This window comes from Cherax quadricarinatus, chromosome 30 (assembly GCF_038502225.1).
Source record: "Cherax quadricarinatus isolate ZL_2023a chromosome 30, ASM3850222v1, whole genome shotgun sequence".
In the NCBI taxonomy this organism is placed as follows: domain Eukaryota; kingdom Metazoa; phylum Arthropoda; class Malacostraca; order Decapoda; family Parastacidae; genus Cherax; species Cherax quadricarinatus.
Window position 1 is genome coordinate 2811446 of NC_091321.1, and position 24657 is coordinate 2836102.

The 24657-nt window shown below is 39.4% G+C and overlaps 2 protein-coding genes across 9 annotated transcripts in view; both read right to left on the bottom strand.

Moving 5' to 3' along the window:
• Rint1 (RAD50 interactor 1) overlaps positions 1-6275 on the bottom strand; it is a 70922-nt gene extending 64647 nt beyond the window's left edge. For 3 of the 4 annotated variants that reach the window (XM_070089838.1, XM_053781758.2, XM_053781757.2), the window contains exons 1-3: positions 6096-6275; positions 3838-3954; positions 3469-3593 (exon numbers count right to left, since the gene is read on the bottom strand). In XM_070089838.1, coding sequence (XP_069945939.1) covers positions 3469-3593; positions 3838-3954; positions 6096-6269 — 416 coding nt within the window. In that variant the 5' untranslated portion in view covers positions 6270-6275. Of the gene's footprint in view, positions 1-3468; positions 3594-3837; positions 3968-6095 lie in introns of all 4 variants that reach the window. The other variant, XM_053781759.2, reaches the window with a different exon arrangement.
• A 36-nt stretch (positions 6276-6311) lies between these two features.
• Positions 6312-24315, bottom strand: LOC128692588 (transmembrane protein 186-like). 5 transcript variants are annotated; one of them, XM_053781761.1, is made up of 2 exons: positions 24194-24315; positions 6312-7179 (listed from the first exon to the last, which is right to left on the bottom strand). In XM_053781761.1, the coding sequence occupies exon 2, from the start codon at positions 7164-7166 to the stop codon at positions 6516-6518; it is 651 nt and encodes a 216-aa protein (XP_053637736.1). In that variant the 5' UTR covers positions 7167-7179; positions 24194-24315; the 3' UTR covers positions 6312-6515. The 5 variants fall into 5 exon arrangements, with proteins under 5 accessions (XP_053637736.1, XP_053637737.1, XP_053637738.1 ...); XM_053781762.1 differs by having other exon boundaries at positions 24206-24313; XM_053781763.1 differs by having other exon boundaries at positions 24200-24312.
• Between the last annotated feature and the right edge of the window lie 342 nt (positions 24316-24657).

The window sequence follows — 24657 nt, forward strand, 5'->3', positions numbered from 1 at the left end:
GGTATACTCAGTAAGCTTATTCCTCTATAATTTTTACAGTCTCTTTTGTCCCCTTTCCCTTTATATAAAGGGACTATACATGCTCTCTGCCAATCCCTAGGTACCTTCCCCTCTTTCATACATTTATTAAACAAAAGTACCAACCACTCCAACACTATATCCCCCCCTGCTTTTAACATTTCTGTCATGATCCCATCAGTTCCAGCTGCTTTACCCCCTTTCATTTTACGTAATGCCTCACGTACCTCCCCCACACTTACATTCTGCTCTTCTTCACTCCTAAAAGATGGTATACCTCCCTGACCAGTGCATGAAATTACTGCCTCTGTTTCTTCCTTAACATTTAAAAGTTCCTCAAAATATTCTCGCCATCTACCCAATACCTCCATCTCCCCATCTACTAACTCCCCTACTCTGTTTTTAACTGACAAATCCATATTTTCCCTAGGCTTTCTTAACTTGTTTAACTCACTCCAAAATTTTTTCTTATTTTCATTAAAATTTCTTGACAGTGCCTCTCCCACTCTATCATCTGCTCTCCTTTTTGCACTCTCTCACCACTCTCTTTACCTTTCTTTTACTCTCCATATACTCTGCTCTTCTTATAACACTTCTGCTTTGTAAAAACCTCTCATAAGCTACCTTTTTCTCTTTTATCACACCCTTTACTTCATCATTCCACCAATCACTCCTCTTTCCTCCTGCCCCCACCCTCCTATAACCACAAACTTCTGCCCCACATTCTAATACTGCATTTTTAAAACTATTCCAACCCTCTTCAACCCCCCCACTACTCATCTTTGCACTAGCCCACCTTTCTGCCAATAGTCGCTTATATCTCACCCGAACTTCCTCCTCCCTTAGTTTATACACTTTCACCTCCCTCTTACTTGTTGTTGCCACCTTCCTCTTTTCCATCTACCTCTTACTCTAACTGTAGCTACAACTAAATAATGATCCGATATATCAGTTGCCCCTCTATAAACATGTACATCCTGGAGCCTACCCATCAACCTTTTATCCACCAATACATAATCTAATAAACTACTTTCATTACGTGCTACATCATACCTTGTATATTTATTTATCCTCTTTTTCATAAAATATGTATTACTTATTACCAAATTTCTTTCTACACATAGCTCAATTAAAGGCTCCCCATTTACATTTACCCCTGGCACCCCAAATTTACCTACTACTCCCTCCATAACATTTTTACCCACTTTAGCATTAAAATCCCCAATCACCATTACTCTCACACTTGATTCAAAACTCCCCACGCATTCACTCAACATTTCCCAAAATCTCTCTCTCTCCTCTACACTTCTCTCTTCTCCAGGTGCATACACGCTTATTATAACCCACTTTTCACATCCAATCTTTATTTTACTCCACATAATCCTTGAATTAATACATTTATAGTCCCTCTTTTCCTGCCATAGCTTATCCTTCAACATTATTGCTACTCCTTCTTTAGCTCTAACTCTATTTGAAACCCCTGACCTAATCCCATTTATTCCTCTCCACTGAAACTCTCCCACCCCCTTCAGCTTTGTTTCACTTAAAGCCAGGACATCCAGCTTCTTCTCATTCATAACATCCACAATCATCTCTTTCTTATCATCTGCACAACATCCACGCACATTCAGACTTCCCACTTTGACAATTTTCTTCTTCTTATTCTTTTTAGTAATCTTTACAGGAAAAGGGGTTACTAGCCCATTGTTCCCGGCATTTTAGTTGACTTTTACAACACGCATGGCTTACGGAGGAAAGATTCTTATTCCACTTCCCCATGGATATAAAAGGAAAATTAATAAGACCAAGAACTATTAAGATAAAATCAAAGAAAACTCAGATGAGTGTGTATAAATAAATGTGTACATGTATGTGTAGTGTGACCTAAGTGTAAGTAGAAGTAGCAAGACATGCCTGTAATCTTGCATATTTATGAGACAGACAAAAGACATCAGCAATCCTACCATCATGTAAAACAATCACAGGCTTCGTTTTACACTCACTTGGCAGGACGGTAGTACCTCCCTGGGTGGTTGCTGTCTACCATATACATGTGTGTGTGTGTGTGTGTGTATATATATATATATATATATATATATATGTCGTGCCGAATAGGCAGAACTTGCAATCTTGGCTTAAATAGCAACGCTCATTTTGCCAAATAGGACAAGTGAAAATTTGTGTATGCAATAATTTCGCCAAAATCATTCTGAACCTAACGAAAAAAGTACATATATTTCATTGTGTTTGTTTAGTATTAAATTATTGTAAACAAATCTAAAATATATTTAGTTAGGTTAGGCTAAAATAAATTGTTCTTGTTATAATAAGGTTAGGTAAGTTTTCTAAGATTCTTTAGGTGCAAAATTAAAAATTTTTACATTAACATTAATGAAAAAAATATATCTTTAAATGTATAAGAGAAATTTTTAGAAAGGACTTAATTTTAAATGAGTTCTTGCTAATTGACCAGTTTTACATATTCGGCACGACATAATATATACATATTATTTTTTTTTTCCAACAAGTCGGCCGTCTCCCACCAAGGCAGGGTGACCCAAAAAAGAAAGAAAATCCCCGAAAAAAAAATACTTTCATCATCATTCAACACTTTCACCACACTCACACATTATCACTGTTTTTGCAGAGGTGCTCAGAATACAACAGTTTAGAAGCATAAACATATAAAGATACACAACATATCCCTCCAAACTGCCAATATCCCAAACCCCTCCTTTAAAGTGCAGGCAGTAATATATACAGGAGAAGGGGTTACCAGCCCCCTGCTCCTGGCATTTTAGTCACCTCTTACAACACACATGGCTTACGGAGGAAGAACTCTGTTCCACTTCCCCATGGAGGTAAGAGGAAATAAACAAGAACAAGAACTAGAAAGAAAATAGAAGAAAACCCAAAGGGGTGTGTATATATATGCTTGTACATGTATGTGTGGTGTGACCTAAGCGTAAGTAGAAGTAGCAAGACATACCTGAAATCTTGCATGTTTATGAGCCAGAAAAAAGACACCAGCAGGCTCCTGTTTTACACTCACTTGACAGGACAGTAGTACCTCCCTGGAAACCTAGCTATATGGCATGCTAATTGTCTGGACCATGTGCACATATATTTGCTATGTACAGCATTTCTATTCTAAATACGTATAAAGATGCATTTTAATTCGTTATTGAGTAGGGTCATAATTGTTGTTCCATGCTTCTTAAGATTTCAGTTGTTTTATTCATTATTTTTTGGGTCACGGTACCTCGATGAGAGATTGGCGGTGTGTTAAAAAAAAATTCCAAAGCATTAACTTTGGTGCTTGTTCAGGCTGGTAGTATCTCACATTCTCTACACAGTCTTGCACAGCAGTACCTTGAAGACTTCCTTTCATCTTTTCAAAACATTTGCTTAAACCTCATTCAGAACACTTTACTGGAGATAATCACTTACCTCTGTCCATCAACTGCATTGACAAAATCTTGGTACAATTTAACACGTTGTAATTCCCGCACCTGCCGAACTCCTGGACCTATATCATCAAGAAGCTGGCCATATTTTTGTATGTGACCAGTTACCTGTGAATACACATCCATAGCAAATATTCAAGATGATGATCAAGTTTATTATAATGATTATTATAGTACAAGTAAAGCATTGCCTATTCTGTACTATATTTCTGCCCAGTCTCTGATAAGGTCAAAGTAACAAAATGATACACTAAAAAAGTGTGACAGTCCATCAATTTATTTAATTTGCAAATGAAGATGATAAGGTATAGAGAAAGTGGATGGAGCTAAACTGTAGTACAAAGCCACTTACTTGGTAGTGAAGACGATCACATTGTGCACCAAGAATTTCTTCTTTCTTTAGGGCCTCTTCAGCTGCTTTGACTGCTTTTGTAATTTTGTCTGGAGCTTCTGTAGTGGCAAAGCGTAACTGGAAAACAAAACTGAGCAAGTTATCTTTTATTTTTTAATCACATAAACCATCTCCTTCCAAGAAAGGGTGGCCCAAAAAAAGAAAATACATTCACCATCATTCATTCAATAGCTGTCTTGCCAGAAAGGCACGCTCATCACAATTCTGAGTGTAGGCAATGGATTTTACAGCTCGAGGACTCAAGTCACACTAACTAGTTTCCTTGAATACCTTCTTAAATGTTAACTTGCTCACACTCCACAAGCACATTAAGCCATAAGAAGTCAGGTTCCTCCTTTCCATCCCATATTCTCTCTCACTCTCATTCACTCACTCTCATTCACTCTCACTCTCATTCACTCTCACCCTCATTCATTCTCACCCTCATTCACTCTCACCCTCATTCTCTCTCACCCTCATTCACTCTCACTCTCATTCACTCTCACCCTCATTCACTCTCACCCTCATTCACTCTCACCCTCATTCACTCTCACCCTCATTCACTCTCACCCTCATTCACTCTCACCCTCATTCACTCTCACCCTCATTCACTCTCACCCTCATTCACTCTCACTCTCATTCACTCTCACTCTCTCTTTCCAAGTTTACTGGGACAAGGTATTCAAAACTCAGTGATGTGTAGTCACTAACACTGAGGGACCTCTTGTATTCACTGTCCCCTACATTAGAATCACTTGCCTCATCTCTCATCTGTGCTCTCACTCTCATTGAACACATTCACAAGAACCTTCTGGAAGCTCAAGCCACTAGCACTCAACCTCCTCTACCCCCATCCTACAACCTTTCCTGGGACAACTACCCTTCCTTCCTTCCACCATAAAATTATACACCTTCTTGGTCATCCTATTTTGTTCCATCCTCTCTAAATGCACACTGCCTCAACAACCCCTCCTCAGCCATCTGAGCTATACCCTTCATAACCCCACACCTACTCTCCAAGCTGTGAATTCAGAATAACAGACAAGTCTGATTTTGTCTTAAATCCAAAATCAGTTAAAGTGGGGTCTTTTAAATTTAAAATGAGGTTGTACTCTCATAAAATTACATAGTGACCAAAATAACCTGACAAATGTCAAAAATTATTGAACTTTCTTCTATGTTATATTCAAGCCTCTTTTTGTTATAATGCAATTACAGCAGAACCCCAGTTTTCATAATTAATCTGTTCCAGAAGGCTGGCCGAAATCCGAAATGCTCGAAAGCCGACGTAATACTTCCATAAGAAATAATGTAAATCCAATTAATCCGTTTCAGACACCCAAAAATATTAACAAAAAATACATTTTACAGAGAATAACTATAGTTTTACATACAGAAAACAATGAGAAATAAATATAAATGACTAATTTTAATGATAAATGAACATTACATACCTTTATTGAAGACTCTTGTTGGTGAGTAGTATTTATTTGTAGTCCCAGGCGGAGTACATCCCAGTGTATACCTACCGGCTACATACACTGCTGTCTACAGCCATATTATTAACATCAACATACCATGTTCACTGAGTTTAACTGTTTCTAACAACTACCTTTAGATGCCATCATACACAAAGGGAGAAGTAATGATTAATTCATGTCGAGAATTGTAAACAAAAGCTTATGTATAAAGGGCAGTTACTGGGCCAACGCAGTCATACAGTTTTCTCTAATGCTGGACCAGAGAAAACGTAATGTTTACCCTCCACCACATATAAACATTATATGTTTATATGTGGTGGAGGGTAAACGTTACATAGCATATAAATATTACATGTTTATATGCTATGTAATGTGTTTCTTACATAATTTAGTAGAAAATATCATAGATGGATAAATGAAAATGTCTATATTAACCAAAAATAAGATATCTAATGTGCCCAAGAGTGAGTCACGAACGTATGAGCAGCCCAGGCGCACACATCTGGTACCAATGATTTCCAAGGAGATGTATGAAACCCAGGGGAATATTTCGCCAAAAAGTGCTCGAAATCCAAAATGTATGATTTACGCACCTGCTGAAAACTGGGGGTCCACTATAGGTAGTTACTTAAATGCACACACAAAAATATCTAATTTATATATGACTCATATGTTTCTACTATAATACATGTATTACAAAATACACATACATTATTGCTGCATGCTGAAACTACTTACCCTCTTCTCCAGTTCATCCTTTGTCCTGGTCAACTCCTGCACAAGCTCTGAGACTTTCTCAAGGTTCTTAAGGTTGTTACCAAACACTGAATTCAGCTGCTGCACCACTGCATGATTGATCTCATCTTGGTCCACTAGGGCATCTAAACTTGAGTTCAGTTCAAGAGATACCATGGTGAACTATCTTAGCATGCTTTTGTTTGTCTTGCGAGTTGAGTTTTTGCACACACCTCATACAATGCTTCTGAAATGGCCTACACCTTTTTTTTTTTTTTCAAATTTTTTTACATATCTAAGGCCATAACGATTTATGTAAATTGATTTACTCAGTATCTCCTCTTCCACATTTAATAAGTACTATACTATAAGTAGTTATGCCCTTAAATTTCACTTTTCTGACTGATTTTCAGTTTTTAATAGCTATTGCTCAGGCTTGAGACTGCCAAACACAATACTAAATTTCTCGTGATCAATGATGCCACCAAATCTGAGGAAAAGGAACAGAGAGAATTTGGGCTGCGAATATCTTAGCAAGCGAACATAAATGTCAGCAGGATTATCAGATGTGTCGGCAATTGGTACTATATCACTGGATGGGATGTATATATCTTTACGACTTCCCCAAAAATTTAGATGAGATACCTTTGCTAAACTGCTTTGTGTGTCATAGTAAACATGACCAACTATCCTGCGGAATATTTCTCCCATAACATATAACATGACAAGTGCCAGTCCATTAATGGCAGCAACACCAACAAAACGTTCTAGCCCTAAGAGTCCTACATATGCAAAATATCCAGCAGCAGGAAGAGCTAGGCAAGTAAGAGCAGTTTGATGTATCTTCAACCGACACAATGAACGAGCCAACCTTATGTGCGGGAATTTATATATCATTTGAAAGCTATTTCCATTCTGAAGTGGCTTACTAGTTGTAATGATCTGACTCTCTTTACACTGGTGTTGCCTGGTTGCACTGCAGAGTGGACGCACTACATTAGTGTTGCAGCGTAAAAAGGCTACCAGAGGAATTCCTCTTCGGTAAACTTGTTGGCTAAGAGCTGTACTGAGCATTGCACATACACAACTGTGGAAAAGGAAACAATAGTTAAAAGATAATGTATTAAATACTCTTAAAAAAGTTCTTAAACATATCATTATTAAAAATACATTAGATTTTTAGTTTTAGTCGCTGCATAATCATGGGCTTTTCAAAATGTATAGAATACTGTACATAAATGTCACCTGATTTTGTACAGCATTTTGAAAGTAAAATTTTGTTTTGGTTCTTGTATTTTATACAACAGTTTTCTATTCTTTAATAGTATGTTGGCAAAACACTATCTACCATACTGGAGCATTTAGTACAATAAGGACAGCCTCACTCTCCCAATGATCAAACATTATAATATGCTGGAAGTCTCCAGAAATTTGCCATAAAGATATTGCTTTAGATCAGGTTCTCAAATTGGATTTGCTCAATGATTCCTGCATTTAGGAATGAGGTCACCTATTTATCTTGAAGAGATAAAAGAAAACCTGGAATCCAGAATGCTTTTATTTCTCTCTTACACTCATATTAATTCCTGTTATATTAGAATTATTCAGCAGACATCACAGCAGGCTCTTGTCATTGTTCAGCTTGTCTACCTGTTACCTTCTAATTGTCTATTTTGGGGGTCATCCAGATGGCCCAGTCCCAGACCAGGCATCCTGGATCATCCTGATCATTCAGGCTGTTAGTGCTAGTAGCATGCAGTTCAACTTAGGAACCACAGTTTGGCTAATTAAGAACCAACTTGAGAAATTGATCATGCTTTCCCTTGAAATGAGCTAGAGGTTAGCTAGTAATTTACCCATATACCTGTGTTTTTTGCTTACTTTGATTTTGTCATTAAGTTTTAGAATGCAAGCTCTAGCATTTATTTTCAACATAGAGCAAATCATAGGGGATTATACATAAGCCCTGAATTTAACTTAGTGCCCTATTAGTAAGTTAAATTAGGTGTCTGGTAATGGTCACTGAGGAGGACAAATATTGCTTGTCTCTGATCTTACCAGACAATTCTGTAACCAATGGATTTTGTACCCTGAACAAAGTTGAAGTACGGTACATACTGTATAACCTTAGGACTTCAATTATTTATAGTATTTGATACGAAGCCAAGAATTCTATTTGCTTTGTTGCAGACACTTGTACCCCACTGTCTTAACTTTTAATTTTTGCTAAGCAAACACTGCTAAAAAAAAAAATAATTCAGTTTGACTAGGATTCAGATTATTTAGCATAAAGGTAACATACATCATACATAACTATTTTCTTTCCTAAGATTAGAACCTTATATTTCTCAGCACTGAACTGCAGCTGCCTCTTGTCCAACCACTCATCCTATCCAAGTCATCCTGTAGCTTTCTAGTGCCCTCATAAGAAATAATTTAATGGCTTATTTTAAAATCATCAGCAAGCTTACTTATGTCCCTATTTATTCCCTCATCTATGTTGTCCATGTCAACTGTGAACAATGAAGATCTTGATACTGATCCCTGTGGCACACCACTTACAATAGGTCATTATTTTGATTTCTCCCCATTTATGCACACTCTGTTGCCTATTGGTCACCCATGCCTCAGCCCAGGAGATAATTTCTCCTTTAGTAGGTACAGATACTTTCTTCATCAACCTCCTGTGTGGAACTATGTCAAAGGCCTTAAATTCATACACACAATATCATATTCTTCACACTGTTCTACCACCTTGAATACCTTAATGAGAAAGGTTGGTAAATTCATAAATCCAGAATTCCCCCTTGTGCTGAGATTGTTATCATATTAAATTCTTTCAAGGTGGCTTCAAACTGCATCCACAGTCATTGATACTATCAACTTTCTCACAACTAAGGTTAGACTGATTAGTCTATAATTTGAAGCTAAGGTCCTATCTCCTGCTTTGTAAATGGGCATCACATTTATCATTTTCTACTTATCCAGTACAATACCCATTTGTAGTTTGTAGTAATCTGAATCCTCCTCATATTCCTTTAACCCTTTGAGGGTCGAGAGGCCCTCTTCCAAACTCATTCTCAGGGTCAAAAATTTTTCGAAAAAAATAAATTATTTTTCTTATGAAATGACAGAGAATCTTTTTCCGATCATAATGACACCAAAAGTATGAAATTTGGTGAAAAACTTGCGGAATTATGCTCTTGCGAAGCTAGCGGCCTCAAAGTTGGCGATTTCGCCCCCTTTGAGCCCTATTTTCGGCCAATTCCAATGTTACAGTTGCACATTTCTAGGCCCCTCTTACATTACTTTTGCTCTCCATTTTGAATTTTTATTCTCACAGAAAATAGAAAGTTTTCTGTTATGTGTACTACAGCATCATTGTAAAAATGGTATAAATGATATCAGCGCACTTATGAAAGAATATTAGACTCGCCAGTTGATGAGTATTGGACGTGTGGCTTGATTTCTTTTCCCTTGAATATCGGTAAAAATCGATCATTTTCGCTACTTTGAGCTCAATTTCAAGGTACTTGTCATCGTGAAACCAATCAAAACCATCTCTAATTCTGTAACATATCTTCCATTCTATCAAATGAGACCAAGGAAACAAGAATACAACCATAAATACCATACGAAAATTCACTAGAAAGTCACTGTTTTCAACCAAAAACTCAGTCGAAGTTTTTTTTTTCTCATTGTGCAGTGTGCTTCAGGATTTTTTTTATACTGCGCGCAATAACCCCACAGACCCATTCTTTCATATGTAGGCCTGCCAGCTTTCTTCCACCAGATTTGAAGGTGCTAGAATTTAGGCGTACAAGTACGTGACTGGCCCTGGCTGCAATGACGTACAGTGGTCCCTCATTTATCGTCATTAATCCGTTCCTGGAAGTGTGACGATTATCGAAATAGACAATTTTCGAATCAATTTTCCCCATAAGAAATAATGTAAATACAATTAATCCGTTCCTGACACCCAGAAGTATTAAAACAAATTTTTTTTTTACATGAAATATAGATGTAGTACATAAACAATACAATGGGACATGATGAATGAAACATTAACAGCATAACACTTACCTTTATTGGAGATTCTTCTTAGTGTATGGAAGACTGGAGGAGGAGAGAGATTGGATTAGTTACTGTTTGGAAAGGGAATCCCCTTCCATCAACACCTCAGGTACCAAGTGCTTTTCTGGGGTTACTTCTCTTCTCTGTTTCTTAATGCCACTAGGACCAGCTTGAGAGTCACTGGAGTCCTGTCTCACAAAAAAAAGTGTCCAGAGAGCTCTGTTTCTGGCATCTCTTTAAAACTTCCCTAAAATGGGCCAAGACTGTCACTGTACAAGTTGCCGATATGGCTTGCAACATCCTTCTCAGAGTGATGTTTCTCCATAAATCTTTCCATCCTACCCCACATTTCAAAAATCTCCTTAATTTCTGAAGAGGGCACCTTCTTCCATCTCTCTTCCTCCTCCTCTGCAGCAAGATTCTGAGCTGCGATCTGTTCCTGTTCCTGCTGAAGCTCTTGCAGCTCCTCAATGGTTAGCTCTTCCTTGTGGTCCTCTACCAACTCTTCCACATCCTCCAAACTCACATCCAACCCCATGGAACTCCCCAATGCCACAATAGATTTCACAACTGACATAGACTCATCAGGGTCAGCCACAAACCCTTCAAAATCCCTCTTGTGGACACAATCTGGCCACAATTTTCTCCAAGCAGAGTTCAAAGTCCTGGTAGTCACTCCCTCCCAAGCCTTACCTATAAGGCTTATGCAATGGAGGATGCTGAAGCGTTCTTTCCAAAAATCTCTTAGGGTCAAGCGAGTGTCTGAGGTCACATTAAAGCACCTTTGAAACACTGCTTTGGTGTAGAGTTTTTTAAAGTTTGAAATGACCTGCTGGTCCATGGGCTGGAGGAGAGGAGTGGTATTCAGGGGCAAGAACTTCACTATGATGAACCCAAACTCCTGCAGAATTAGGTCATCCAAGTTTGGAGGATGAGCAGGTGCATTGTCCATTACTAGAAGGCACTTGAGATCCAATTTCTTTTCCAGGAGGTAATTCTTCACACTAGGGCCAAACACTTCGTTGAACCACTCAACGAAAATTTCCCTCGTGACCCATGCCTTAATATTAGATCTCCAAAACACACAATTTACTCTTCATAACATTGTTTTTCCTGAACACTCTGGGATTTTCAGAATGGTACACTAGTAACGGCTTCACTTTGAAATCCCCACTAGCATTAGCACAGAACATGAGTGTCAGCCTGTCTTTCATAGGCTTGTGTCCTGGCAGTCCCTTTTCCTCCTGAGTAATGTAGGTCCTCTTTGGCATTTTCTTCCAAAAGAGGCCTGTTTCGTCACAATTGAACACTTATTCAGGTTTCAGTCCTTCAGCATCTATGTACTCCTTGAATTCACTTACGAATTTTGTAGCTGCAATTTTGTCCGAACTGTCAGCCGCACCATGCCTTATCACACTGTGTATGCCACTACGCTTCTTATATCTCTCAAACCAACCTTTGCTGGCCTTAAATTCACAATTATCAGTACTCGTTGCAGGCTATTTCTTTACCAGATCGTCATGCAACTGCCTAGCCTTTTCACAAATAATTGACGTCATAAGAGCATCTCCTGCTAATTGTTTCTCGTTTATCCACACTAATAATAACTTCTCAACATCTTCGAGTACTGGTGATATCATTTTGGTCAGCATATTTACCCCCTTTGCAACAACAGCTTCCTTGATTTCCTTTTTCTTGGCCACGATGGAAGATATGGTTGTACGGGATTTGTTATACATCCTGGCCAGTTCGGCCACACGTGCGCCACTTTCATATTGTTCAATGATGTTTTTCTTAAATTCAATCGTATTTCTCACTTTCTTTACCAAAGGCTTGGCACTTGGAGCTTTCTTTGGAGCCATGGTAGCTTATTTAGCACTTGCAAGCACTAAAATGAAAGGAACATTATGAAATATTTCATATGAACAAGTGAGGGGACCGTCGCTCACTGGTAAACAATGGCACACTGGCTGGGAAGGGAGGCTGAGGCGGCTCAGAGCGCGAGTACGCGTCCCAGACGAAGGACGATTAGCGAGTCAACCGACCCTTTGCGAGCCAATGTTTGGACGAAAATAACGTGACGATTTCCGAAAAGGACGACTATTGAGCCGGACAATTATTGAGGGACCACTTTACTCGTATGTGACCAACCCTCAAAGGGTTAAAATGCTTGAAATAGCTTATCAGAGCCGGTTGACTTATCTGGTGTCAATCTATCTAGTTATCTGGGTAAAATGTCATTAGTGATTTTGATATTGCATAACTCATTTTTGTCGCGTTGTTAAATCCGCCATACGAAGCATTTGAATGCAAAAATTTTGCCTCGCCTTACGTGATTCGTCCGGGACGCACCCCACGTGTGGCCTCAGCTGCACCGTGGGCGCCAGTGTTTACAAGCCAGCCAGTGCAGTTGCATCCACGCATACGTTCGGTACATTTCACCTTATCCCAGTGTTTTTTGTGCTTGTAACTGCAAAATAAGTCACCATGAGCCCCAAGAAAGCTTCTAGTGCCAACCCTCTGGTAAACAGGGCGAGAATTAGTATGGAAATTAAGAAAGATTTTGAAGGGTTTGGGGCTAACCCTGAGAAGCCTATGCCAGTTGTGGAATCCATTGTGCCTACTTCAAAGATTAAGGAAATGTGTGCAAAGTGGGTTGAAGTGCAAACCTTTATGGGTGAAAATCACCCTAACACAGCTATTGCAAGCCGTGCTGGTGACTATTACAATGACAATGTTGTGGCCCATTTTAGGCAAATCTTAAAGGAACGAGAGGTACAGAGCTCTATGGACAGATTTGTTGTGCAACAGAGGTCCATTGACTCTCAAGCTGGTCCTAGTGGCATTAAAAGAAGAAGGAAAGTAACCCCAGAAAAGGACTTGCTACCTCAAGTCCTAACAGAAGGGGATTCCCCTTCTAAACAATAACTTCCACTCTCTCCCCTCCTCCCATCCCATCAATCATTAACAGATCTTCAATAAAGGTGTCATGTAATCTATTCTTAGTAGAGTAGTAATTGTGCATGTCTTCTTCAGTTTGTGTTTTTTATTATTATTATCACACTGGCCGATTCCCACCAAGGCAGGGTGGCCCGAAAAAGAAAAACTTTCACCATCATTCACTCCATCACTGTCTTGCCAGAAGGGTGCTTTACACTACAGTTTTTTAAACTGCAACATTAACACCCCTCCTTCAGAGTGCAGGCACTGTACTTCTCATCTCCAGGACTCAAGTCCGGCCTGCCGGTTTCCCTGAACCCCTTCATAAATGTTACTTTGCTCACTCTCCAACAGCACGTCAAGTATTAAAAACCATTTGTCTCCATTCACTCCTATCAAACACGCTCATGCATGCCTGCTGGAAGTCCAAGCCCCTCGCACACAAAACCTCCTTTACCCCCTCCCTCCAACTTTTCCTAGGCCGACCCCTACCCCGCCTTCCTTCCACTACAGACTGATACACTCTTGAAATCATTCTGTTTCGCTCCATTCTCTCTACATGTCTGAACCACCTCAACAACCCTTCCTCAGCCCTCTGGACAACAGTTTTGGTAATCCCGCACCTCCTCCTAACTTCCAAACTACGAATTCTCTGCATTATATTCACACCACACATTGCCCTCAGACCTGACATCTCCACTGCCTCCAGCCTTCTCCTCGCTGCAACATTCATCACCCATGCTTCACACCCATATAAGAGCGTTGGTAAAACTATACTCTCATACATTCCCCTCCTTGCCTCCAAGGACAAAGTTCTTTGTCTCCACAGACTCCTAACTGCACCACTCACCCTTTCCCCCTCATCAATTCTATGATTCACCTCATCTTTCATAGACCCATCCGCTGACACGTCCACTCCCAAATATCTGAATACATTCACCTCCTCCATACTCTCTCCCTCCAATCTGATATCCAATCTTTCATCACCTAATCTTTTTGTTATCCTCATAACCTTACTCTTTCCTGTATTCACTTTTAATTTTCTTCTTTTGCATACCCTACCAAATTCATCAACTAATCTCTGCAACTTCTCTTCAGAATCTCCCAAGAGCACAATGTCATCAGCAAAGAGCAACTGTGACAACTCCCACTTTATGTGTGATTCTTTATCTTTTAACTCCACGCCTCTTGCCAAGACCCTTGCATTTACTTCTTTTACAACCCCATCTATAAATATATTAAACAACCACGGTGACATCACACATCCTTGTCTAAGGCCTACTTTTACTGGGAAATAATTTCCCTCTTTCCTACATACTCTAACTTGAGCCTCACTATCCTCGTAAAAACTCTTCACTGCTTTCAGTAACCTACCTCCTACACCATACACCTGCAACATCTGCCACATTGCACCCCTATCCACCCTGTCATATGCCTTTTCCAAATCCATAAATGCCACAAAGACCTCTTTAGCCTTATCTAAATACTGTTCACTTATATGTTTCACTGTAAACACCTGGTCCACACACCCCCTACCTTTCCTAAAGCCTCCTTGTTCATCTGCTATCCTATTCTCCGTCTTACTCTTAATTCTTTCAATAATAACTCTACCATACACTTTACCAGGTATACTCAACAGACTTATCCCCCTATAATTTTTGCACTCTCTTTTGTCCCCTTTGCCTTTATACAAAGGAACTATGCATGCTCTCTGCCAATCCCTAGGTACCTTACCCTCTTCCATACTTTTATTAAATAATTGCACCAACCACTCCAAAACTATATCCCCACCTGCTTTTAACATTTCTATCTTTATCCCATCAATCCCGGCTGCCTTACCCCCTTTCATTTTACCTACTGCCTCACGAACTTCCCCCACACTCACAACTGGCACTTCCTCACTCCTACAAGATGTTATTCCTCCTTGCCCTATACACGAAATCACAGCTTCCCTATCTTCATCAACATTTAACAATTCCTCAAAATATTCCCTCCATCTTCCCAATACCTCTAACTCTCCATTTAATAACTCTCCTCTCCTATTTTTAACTGACAAATCCATTTGTTCTCTAGGCTTCCTTAACTTGTTAATCTCACTCCAAAACTTTTTCTTATTTTCAACAAAATTTGTTGATAACATCTCACCCACTCTCTCATTTGCTCTCTTTTTACATTGCTTCACCACTCTCTTAACCTTGTGTTTATTAAAATTAATATTTCATGTGGTAAAAGAAAATTTTTTTTTTTCATACTTTGGGGTGTCTTGCACGGATTAATTTGATTTCCATTATTTCTTATGGGGAAAATTAATTCACCTTACGATAATTTTGGCTTACGATGAGCTCTCAGGAACGGATTAATATCGTAAGGCGGGGGTCCACTGTAGTTGCTGATTTCTGGAATTTCTTTACTATATTCTTGCATAAAAACATTAAATAAGCATTAAAAATAGTACACATTTCTTTGTCATTAAGTTGACCCAAGTTATATTTATGGACCTATCTTTTCCCCAATCTATTTTTATATACCTGAAAGAAACCCTTTGGAGTGGTGCTTGATTTCCTCGCAATGTTAATTTCATTTTTCCTTTTGATCTTCTTTTTCCCTTTTTCTTTCCCTTCAACTGACTATACTAGTCAATAAAGTGACTGTCTCCTCTTCTGATTTATCTGTAAATGCCCTTTTTTTTTTTTTACCCATTGTTTATCCAGTGGACAATAGACCCCTGGCTGTCTTCAAGAAGGCACTAGACAGGCACCTTCTTGAAGACAGTCGGTTTGTGTGCGGCCAGCAGTAACAGCCTGGTTGATCAGGCCCTGCAGTGAGAATGATCACACAATCCATAGCTAGACAACACCCCCCCCCCCTCCACTTTTCAAAGACCTAAACCTACTCATGGCACAAAACATTCACTTGTACTACTGTGCCACCTACATTTACAGAACAATCAATTCTAACATAAATCGCAACCTAAAGTGCTTTCTTGACAGTTGCAATAGGACCCATGGACACACTACTAGGCACAAAAAAATCTCTGACATTTCCCGTGTCAGGCTAAATCTTTTCAAAAACTCAATGTACAGTCAAACCTCAGTTTTCGTATGCTCTAGCTTTCCTACGATTCGGTTTTCGATGACTTTTTTCATCAAAATTTTGTCCCAGTTTTCATACATCCGCTCAGTTTTTGTACAGATGAAAATGCTCCGTACTAAACTCGTCCGCCTGCCCGCATGACTCAGCCACTCATTTCCAAGAATCGAGCACCCACACAAAGCATCCCATGTGTTTTTGACTCAGTTTGCCTTTGTTTCTCTACACCAAAGCACTGTTTCAAAGGTGCTTTGAAGCGACTTCGGACATTGAATTGACCCTAAGAGTTCTGAAAGAATCACTTCAGTATCTTCAATTGCAAAAGGCATATAGATAAGGCTTGGCAGGGAGTGACTTCCAGGACGATGAACTCTGCTTGGAGATAATTGTGGCCAGAATGTGTCCTTGAGAAGGATTTTGAAGGGTTTGAGACTGACCCTGACGACCCTACGCCTATTATGGAATCTATTGTGTCTTTGGGGGAAGTCCATGGGGTTGGATGTGAGTGGCCAGGATGTGAAAGAGTTGGTGAGCGACCACAAGACCTTCAACTGGAACAACAACAGACTGCAGCTGAGGAAATTGCTTCAGAGGAGGAGGAAGAGAGAGGGGAGACTGTGCCTTCTTCAGTGATTAAGGACGTGTGCAAAGTGGAATGGGTTGCAGAGTTTTGTGGAGAAATATCACCCTAAGAAAGCTGTTGCAAGCCATGTCTGCAACATGTTTAATGACAATGCCTTGTCCCATTTTAGGCAAATCTTAGAGATGCCAGAAACAGACCTCTCTGGACAGATTTTTTTGTGCGACAAGGGTCCAGTGACTCTCAAGCTGGTCCTAGTGCCAGTAAAAGACAAAGAAGGGAAGTAACCCCAGATAGGGCCTTGATACCTAAATTCCTTATGGATGGGGATTCCCCTTCCAAACAATAACCTCTCCTCCTCCCTCTCCCCATCTTCCATACCCCAACAAGAGTCTTCAATAAAGGTAAAAGTGATGTTAAATGTTCATTTATCCATTTCATTAGTCATCTGTGTTTATTTCTCATTGTTTTCTGTATGTAAAACTATAGTTATTCCCTATAAAGTGTATTTTTTTGTTAATGTTTTTGGGTGTCTGGAACGGATTAATTAGATTTATATTATTTCTTATGGGAAATATTGCTTCAGGTTTTGTACAATTCGGTTTTCATCAGACTTTTTCAAATGGATTAATCATGAACACTGAGGTTCCACTGTACATAAAAGGATCCAAAATCTGGAAAACTCTGCCAGAAATCTCCAGAACCACTGGTTCAGTCAGCATTTTTAAAACTACAGTTAGAAAACACCTTATCTCCTTAACCTATCCTAGCGTATCATATGTAAAAACTATATGTGCATTTGATCAATATCATGACCTTAGTTAAAACATTATAATCAATATACTATACTTACTCTCAATATCTGTAATCCTCTCAAATGTTAAATCCTTCCATTGTGTTCACCTTAGGTTAATAATCAAAACTAATTCTTCTCTACCAAACTTATTAAAGCCATATAGCATGAACTAATAGAATATTCAGTTTTCTTGTATTCATTATAACTCACCTAATAACCATATGTACAGTTACTACCCTGTTATTGCCTTATTAATCTTAAGTTAGTCATAAGTTTACCCAAAATGCTCTGCATATAAAGGGGCTTTTGGCATGTACATCTAACTGTTATACAGTGGACCCTCGACCAACGATATTAATCCGTTCCTGAGAGCTCATCGCTAGTCGAAATTATCGTTAGTCGAGTTAATTTTCCCCATAAGAAATAATGGAAATCAAATTAATCTGTTCCTGACACCCCAAAGTATTGAAAAAAAAAAATTTTTACCACATGAAATATTAATTTTAATACACACAAACTGAAGAAGACATGTACAATTACATGACACTTACCTTTATTGAAGATCTGATGATGATTGATGGGATGGGAGGAGGGGTGTGTGTGGATGGTGTTAGTGTTTAGAAGGGGAATCCCCTTCCATTAGGACTTGAGGTGTCAAGTCCTTTTCCGGGGTTACTTCCCTTAATCTTTTAATGCCACTAGGACCAGCTTGAGAGTCACTAGACCTCTGTCACACAACATATCTGTCCATAGAGGCCCGTACCTCCCGTTCCTTTATAACATTCCTGAGGTGTTTCACAACATTGTCAGTGTAATAGTCACCAGCACGGCTTGCAATAGCTGTGTGAGGGTGATTTTCATCAAAAAAGGTTTGTACACAACTTGACAATGGTCCAGAACGGACCAAAATATTGTCATAATGTTCCTCTCTTAAGTGCAGCTTTGTTTTTAGTGAATTGAAACTAAGTGATTTATAACAGCTTTCTCCAAGCTCTTTGCTCATCTTGAGATTATTTATCATAGATTCCTCATTTGCCTATTGTTGATATTGCAATAACCAAGCTTTGGTTACTGCAATATCCACATTTCTTGTACATGCAATTAGTCTTAGCTATCTGTATAAAAAAATAGGAGAGGAGAGTTATTAAATGGAGAGTTAGAGGTATTGGGAAGATGGAAGGAATATTTTGAGGAATTGTTAAATGTTGATGAAGATAGGGAAGCTGTGATTTCGTGTATAGGGCAAGGAGGAATAACATCTTGTAGGAGTGAGGAAGAGCCAGTTGTGAGTGTGGGGGAAGTTCGTGAGGCAGTAGGTAAAATGAAAGGGGGTAAGGCAGCCGGGATTGATGGGATAAAGATAGAAATGTTAAAAGCAGGTGGGGATATAGTTTTGGAGTGGTTGGTGCAATTATTTAATAAATGTATGGAAGAGGGTAAGGTACCTAGGGATTGGCAGAGAGCATGCATAGTTCCTTTGTATAAAGGCAAAGGGGATAAAAGAGAGTGCAAAAATTATAGGGGGATAAGTCTGTTGAGTGTACCTGGTAAAGTGTATGGTAGAGTTATAATTGAAAGAATTAAGAGTAAGACGGAGAATAGGATAGCAGATGAACAAGGAGGCTTTAGGAAAGGTAGGGGGTGTGTGGACCAGGTGTTTACAGTGAAACATATAAGTGAACAGTATTTAGATAAGGCTAAAGAGGTCTTTGTGGCATTTATGGATTTGGAAAAGGCGTATGACAGGGTGGATAGGGGGGCAATGTGGCAGATGTTGCAAGTGTATGGTGTAGGAGGTAGGTTACTGAAAGCAGTGAAGAGTTTTTACGAGGATAGTGAGGCTCAAGTTAGAGTATGTAGGAAAGAGGGAAATTTTTTCCCAGTAAAAGTAGGCCTTAGACAAGGATGTGTGATGTCACCGTGGTTGTTTAATATATTTATAGATGGGGTTGTAAGAGAAGTAAATGCGAGGGTCTTGGCAAGAGGCGTGGAGTTAAAAGATAAAGAATCACACACAAAGTGGGAGTTGTCACAGCTGCTCTTTGCTGATGACACTGTGCTCTTGGGAGATTCTGAAGAGAAGTTGCAGAGATTGGTGGATGAATTTGGTAGGGTGTGCAAAAGAAGAAAATTAAAGGTGAATACAGGAAAGAGTAAGGTTATGAGGATAACAAAAAGATTAGGTGATGAAAGATTGAATATCAGATTGGAGGGAGAGAGTATGGAGGAGGTGAACGTATTCAGATATTTGGGAGTGGACGTGTCAGCGGATGGGTCTATGAAAGATGAGGTGAATCATAGAATTGATGAGGGAAAAAGAGTGAGTGGTGCACTTAGGAGTCTGTGGAGACAAAGAACTTTGTCCTTGGAGGCAAAGAGGGGAATGTATGAGAGTATAGTTTTACCAACGCTCTTATATGGGTGTGAAGCGTGGGTGATGAATGTTGCAGCGAGGAGAAGGCTGGAGGCAGTGGAGATGTCATGTCTGAGGGCAATGTGTGGTGTGAATATAATGCAGAGAATTCGTAGTTTGGAAGTTAGGAGGAGGTGCGGGATTACCAAAACTGTTGTCCAGAGGGCTGAGGAAGGGTTGTTGAGGTGGTTCGGACATGTAGAGAGAATGGAGCGAAACAGAATGACTTCAAGAGTGTATCAGTCTGTAGTGGAAGGAAGGCGGGGTAGGGGTCGGCCTAGGAAGGGTTGGAGGGAGGGGGTAAAGGAGGTTTTGTGTGCGAGGGGCTTGGACTTCCAGCAGGCATGCGTGAGCGTGTTTGATAGGAGTGAATGGAGACAAATGGTTTTTAATACTTGACGTGCTGTTGGAGTGTGAGCAAAGTAACATTTATGAAGGGATTCAGGGAAACCGGCAGGCCGGACTTGAGTCCTGGAGATGGGAAGTACAGTGCCTGCACTCTGAAGGAGGGGTGTTAATGTTGCAGTTTAAAAACTGTAGTGTAAAGCACCCTTCTGGCAAGACAGTGATGGAGTGAATGATGGTGAAAGTTTTTCTTTTTCGGGCCACCCTGCCTTGGTGGGAATCGGCCGGTGTGATAATAAAAAAAAAAAAAATAATAAAAATATCTGTATAAAAGATAATAGGAAAAATTATATTGCCTTAACTTATTTTTATCAATAACCATTTTATAAGCTATCCTATTATTTGAAAATTTTCCTGACATATCTTGGCAATTTTTCCTCCGTCTCTAGTACTGCAACCCCCTTATTTTCCATGCACAACTATACCACTATCTTCTGTCAGTTTAAGAGTCTGACACAACTTAGCAATGACTCCTTTGACTGTATTGGCTAACATCATCACCCCTGCTCCAGAAAGATACACTCCCATCCTTTGCATACATATGTTTATCATAGAAATTGTCTCGTTGTTAATGAATGGAATTATAGTTAAATGCCATACTTGTCTAGACAGCAATTTACATCTGCCCATTCCTCTAGGCAAAATGCTACACATGAGCATGATCTCTTCCTTTGTCCTAATCAGATCAATGGCTGTCTTGTACTTGGTCAGTAATTTTTCATTCCAGCATTTCCAAACATCATTATTTCCAGCACTGAAGATGATAATAGGGTTGTTCTCATTACCTGACAAAATGTTATCTATCCTGTTAACTACACTACATCACTCATGCCTGCTCCACCCATACCTGCCTGCTTTACCCTGTTACAGAATGCTCTATCCATATATCTGATTTGAGAGTCCCAACAAATATATGTTCTTGTATGATGTGGCATTTGTTCAGCCTGTCTCCTTGTTAAATTCTTTTTTACACAGACCAATTTTACAGGCTAAGAGCTGTTATCCTACCTCAATTCATTTCAAAACCCAGCCCTGTCTAAGGTATACTACCACTCCCTGGGATGCAATCCATGACAGTTGACTAACACCAAGGTACCTACAGTGTACTTATTCATACATGAAAAGGGGCAGTAGGTGTAAGGAAATATGCCTAACGTTTTCACTGATACCAGGGAGTGATCCACGGACACTTAGTATGTGAGCCAAGTGCTCTACCAACTGAGCTATGGAATACCTGTTCACTCATACTGAAAAACGGCGAATAATTCCCATTCTTCAATCCTGCTTCAACCCAATGGAAATAAGTCACTAACTTTTTGGGTTAACCTAGGTAATTTTACATATATGTTAAACTATATATGATAATTGTAATTATGTGTACCTGTACCTAAATATACTTAACCTTCCTCAATTTCTTCCCTCTCCCATTTGTTATATCCAATGTGTTTCCTTTTATTAATGTCAAGTACATGTACTTCATATTCCTTATTAAAATTGCCATCCTGTTTATTCAAACAAAATTTTAATTTCTCAGTCTCCTCCCTGAGAACTAGTATCTAATCCTTTACAACCCTAAACTCTCCTTTTTCAAACCTGACACAGCTCAGGCCATGGGGGCGTTGACCCCCGGAACACCTTTCAGATATACTCGTGAATGTTTACAGTTTCAAATAGGACAATGCCAGTGAATGTATATTACACAAGCCATTGTTAACAAACACTCCACTCAAGATTTCCTGAAAAAGTCACACAACTCTGGACAGGTTCACATAACCTTCCTTGACCACTGACCTAAGCCTCTATATTGCTTATCAAGTAAAATGCAACTCCTACTCATCTAGGCTACATAGGCTTATATATTTTATATATGTATATATTAACCCTTAAACTGTCCAACCAGATCTACATTCACATGCGTAGTGCTCCAAAAGTGGATCTATATTTTTTACATATTTTCAAATATAACAAAAAAATGTAGATCAAAGTTTTTTTACACATTTTCAAAAGTATAAAACAAAAGAAGATCTATGTTTTTTTACATACTTTCAAATGTCGAAAAAACGTAGATCTACGTTTGGGCAGTTTAAGGGTTAAAGGTTTATATAGTCAAGGTAATGCTGACTTGGTGATTAAGAAGCTTTCCTTACCCAAATAATCTGACATTAACAGAAATTATGATCTGATATTTTCACTACTAAATCCTGCTCTAATAAGTATATCGAATTTGTTTCATACCCCATTCTAGTTTTAATTCTCGAGTTTCACCATACAGAAATCAGTAGCTGAAATTTATACCCGTGAAACATACTGTATTCTGTGGCTTACTGGAAGACCTGGTGTATATTAGCTTACAGATCAGCATCTTCAATGGCTGTCACTATCATTCTGATATTAATATCATATATAAATTGTGATAGCAATCATATCTGCTGATTTGTGTTAACAATCATGAGTGGAAACATAAACACATATGCAGTTTAATGTGATCCTTTATTGACAACGTTTCGCCCACACAGTGGGTTTTTTCAACTCACAAACGTGAGTATTTATAGTCATGTTCAGAATGTTGAGGTCAGGTGGAGAATGCTGCATCTGATGATCTACCGGGTGGGGTTATAGAGTCTAAAATCTTGGGTAGCTTGGCAGGGGTATTGGACAAGTTGTGAGCAGACCTTCTGCAGTGTTCTATGTTCTTATGTGGGATAGCGATAAAGTTTCTTGGCAAGTGGTTCAGCTGTGTTATAGAAGCCATTGTTCTGGTTGAAATTGTTGGTTATAGAGATAAGCGATAATTCTCTTCGGTATTGAGTGTTGTCTTCTGTGGTGATAAGTCTTGAGTTTCTGTAGTTAATTAAGTGGTTGTGTGAACTGCGATGTTGTACACAGGCATTCCTTGTATCGTCAGTCCTGCTTGCGTATTGGTGTTCTGAAATACGTGTTTGGAGGTCTCTTGATGTTTCGCCCACGTATAATTTGTTGCAGTCATTATAAGGGATTATGTATACCCCTGCAGAGGATGGAAGCTTGTCCTGTCTACTACTAGTGATGTCCTTAATGGTCGTGGTTGTGGAGGTAGATACTTGGAATGATGTATTGGAAAAGATGTTGGAAACATGTTTGGCAATGGAGTTGGTGGGGACGACTATGTATCTCTTCTCGGCAGTGTCTTCTCTGGGTGTGTTGAAGATGTTTAATGCCCGCCGTCTGTTTGTGACTTGAAAAAGCCCACTGTGTGGGCGAAACGTCAATAAAGGATCGCATTAAACTGCATATGTGTTTATGTTTCCATTGTGTCGGTATTTTATACCATTTATTTTCAACAATCATGAGTGTTGATTTGTCTATACAGGATACAAGATAGAAAACCATAATTATACTGAGGAGCGATAAACCCACAGGGGTACATACAGCACCTGGGAAATAGGTCATTAGGTTCGATCCGAGGGGAAAGGGGTGAACAGGAGTAATTCCTTGGATCAAGAGCCCCTAACCGGCATCAAAGAACCTTTCCTGCACAGCTGAGAAGCCATAACCATCAACAATAAGTATTTGATATTGTATATACAATTTACTCTCATTGTTATGATATATAAAGCGTGAAGCCACATTATACTTATAAAATTCCTATAATAATACTAGACATGACATTCCCAGCAGGTGAGCAACTATTATGGTTCAGCTGACGCCGGACTACGTTGTTTGTAGACCTAGATATTGAGCCTTATGTACTATCCAGCACAATTAAGGTAACCATGGAGTCTTAAGACTGGTAGTGACAACCATTAACACCACTAACATCTCACCCGCACCATTACCACTAACAGCAGACGTTGACACCATCAGCTGACCACCTCAACAACAGCAGCAGCAACTGCTGCTCCACCATAGTTGTTGATGAATGTTTGATGGGTTCTGACGGTCCGAGCCTCGCATGGCACTCCTAGGAACGGGTGGGGATTGAACTTGCGTCAAGTTAGTCGTAAAACTAGAGGTCAGTGCGTAAGCCACTGGGCCAGCTGGCTACAATAAGATTCATCCATCAAGGTATATTTATACACCAAAGGGAGGTTAGCACGGGTCCCACTATGACCACAAATGCGCTGGTGCTGTTAGTTTTACGACTCACTTGCTACGAGTTCAATCCCCGCCCATACCGTGGTTTGTTCGTATTTGTGTCATTACGATTTCGTGAGTCACCTCTGAAAGTCCTAGGACCATATGGATGGTCCTTGGAATAGCTTTGGGACCATGTGGACGGTCCTAGGAA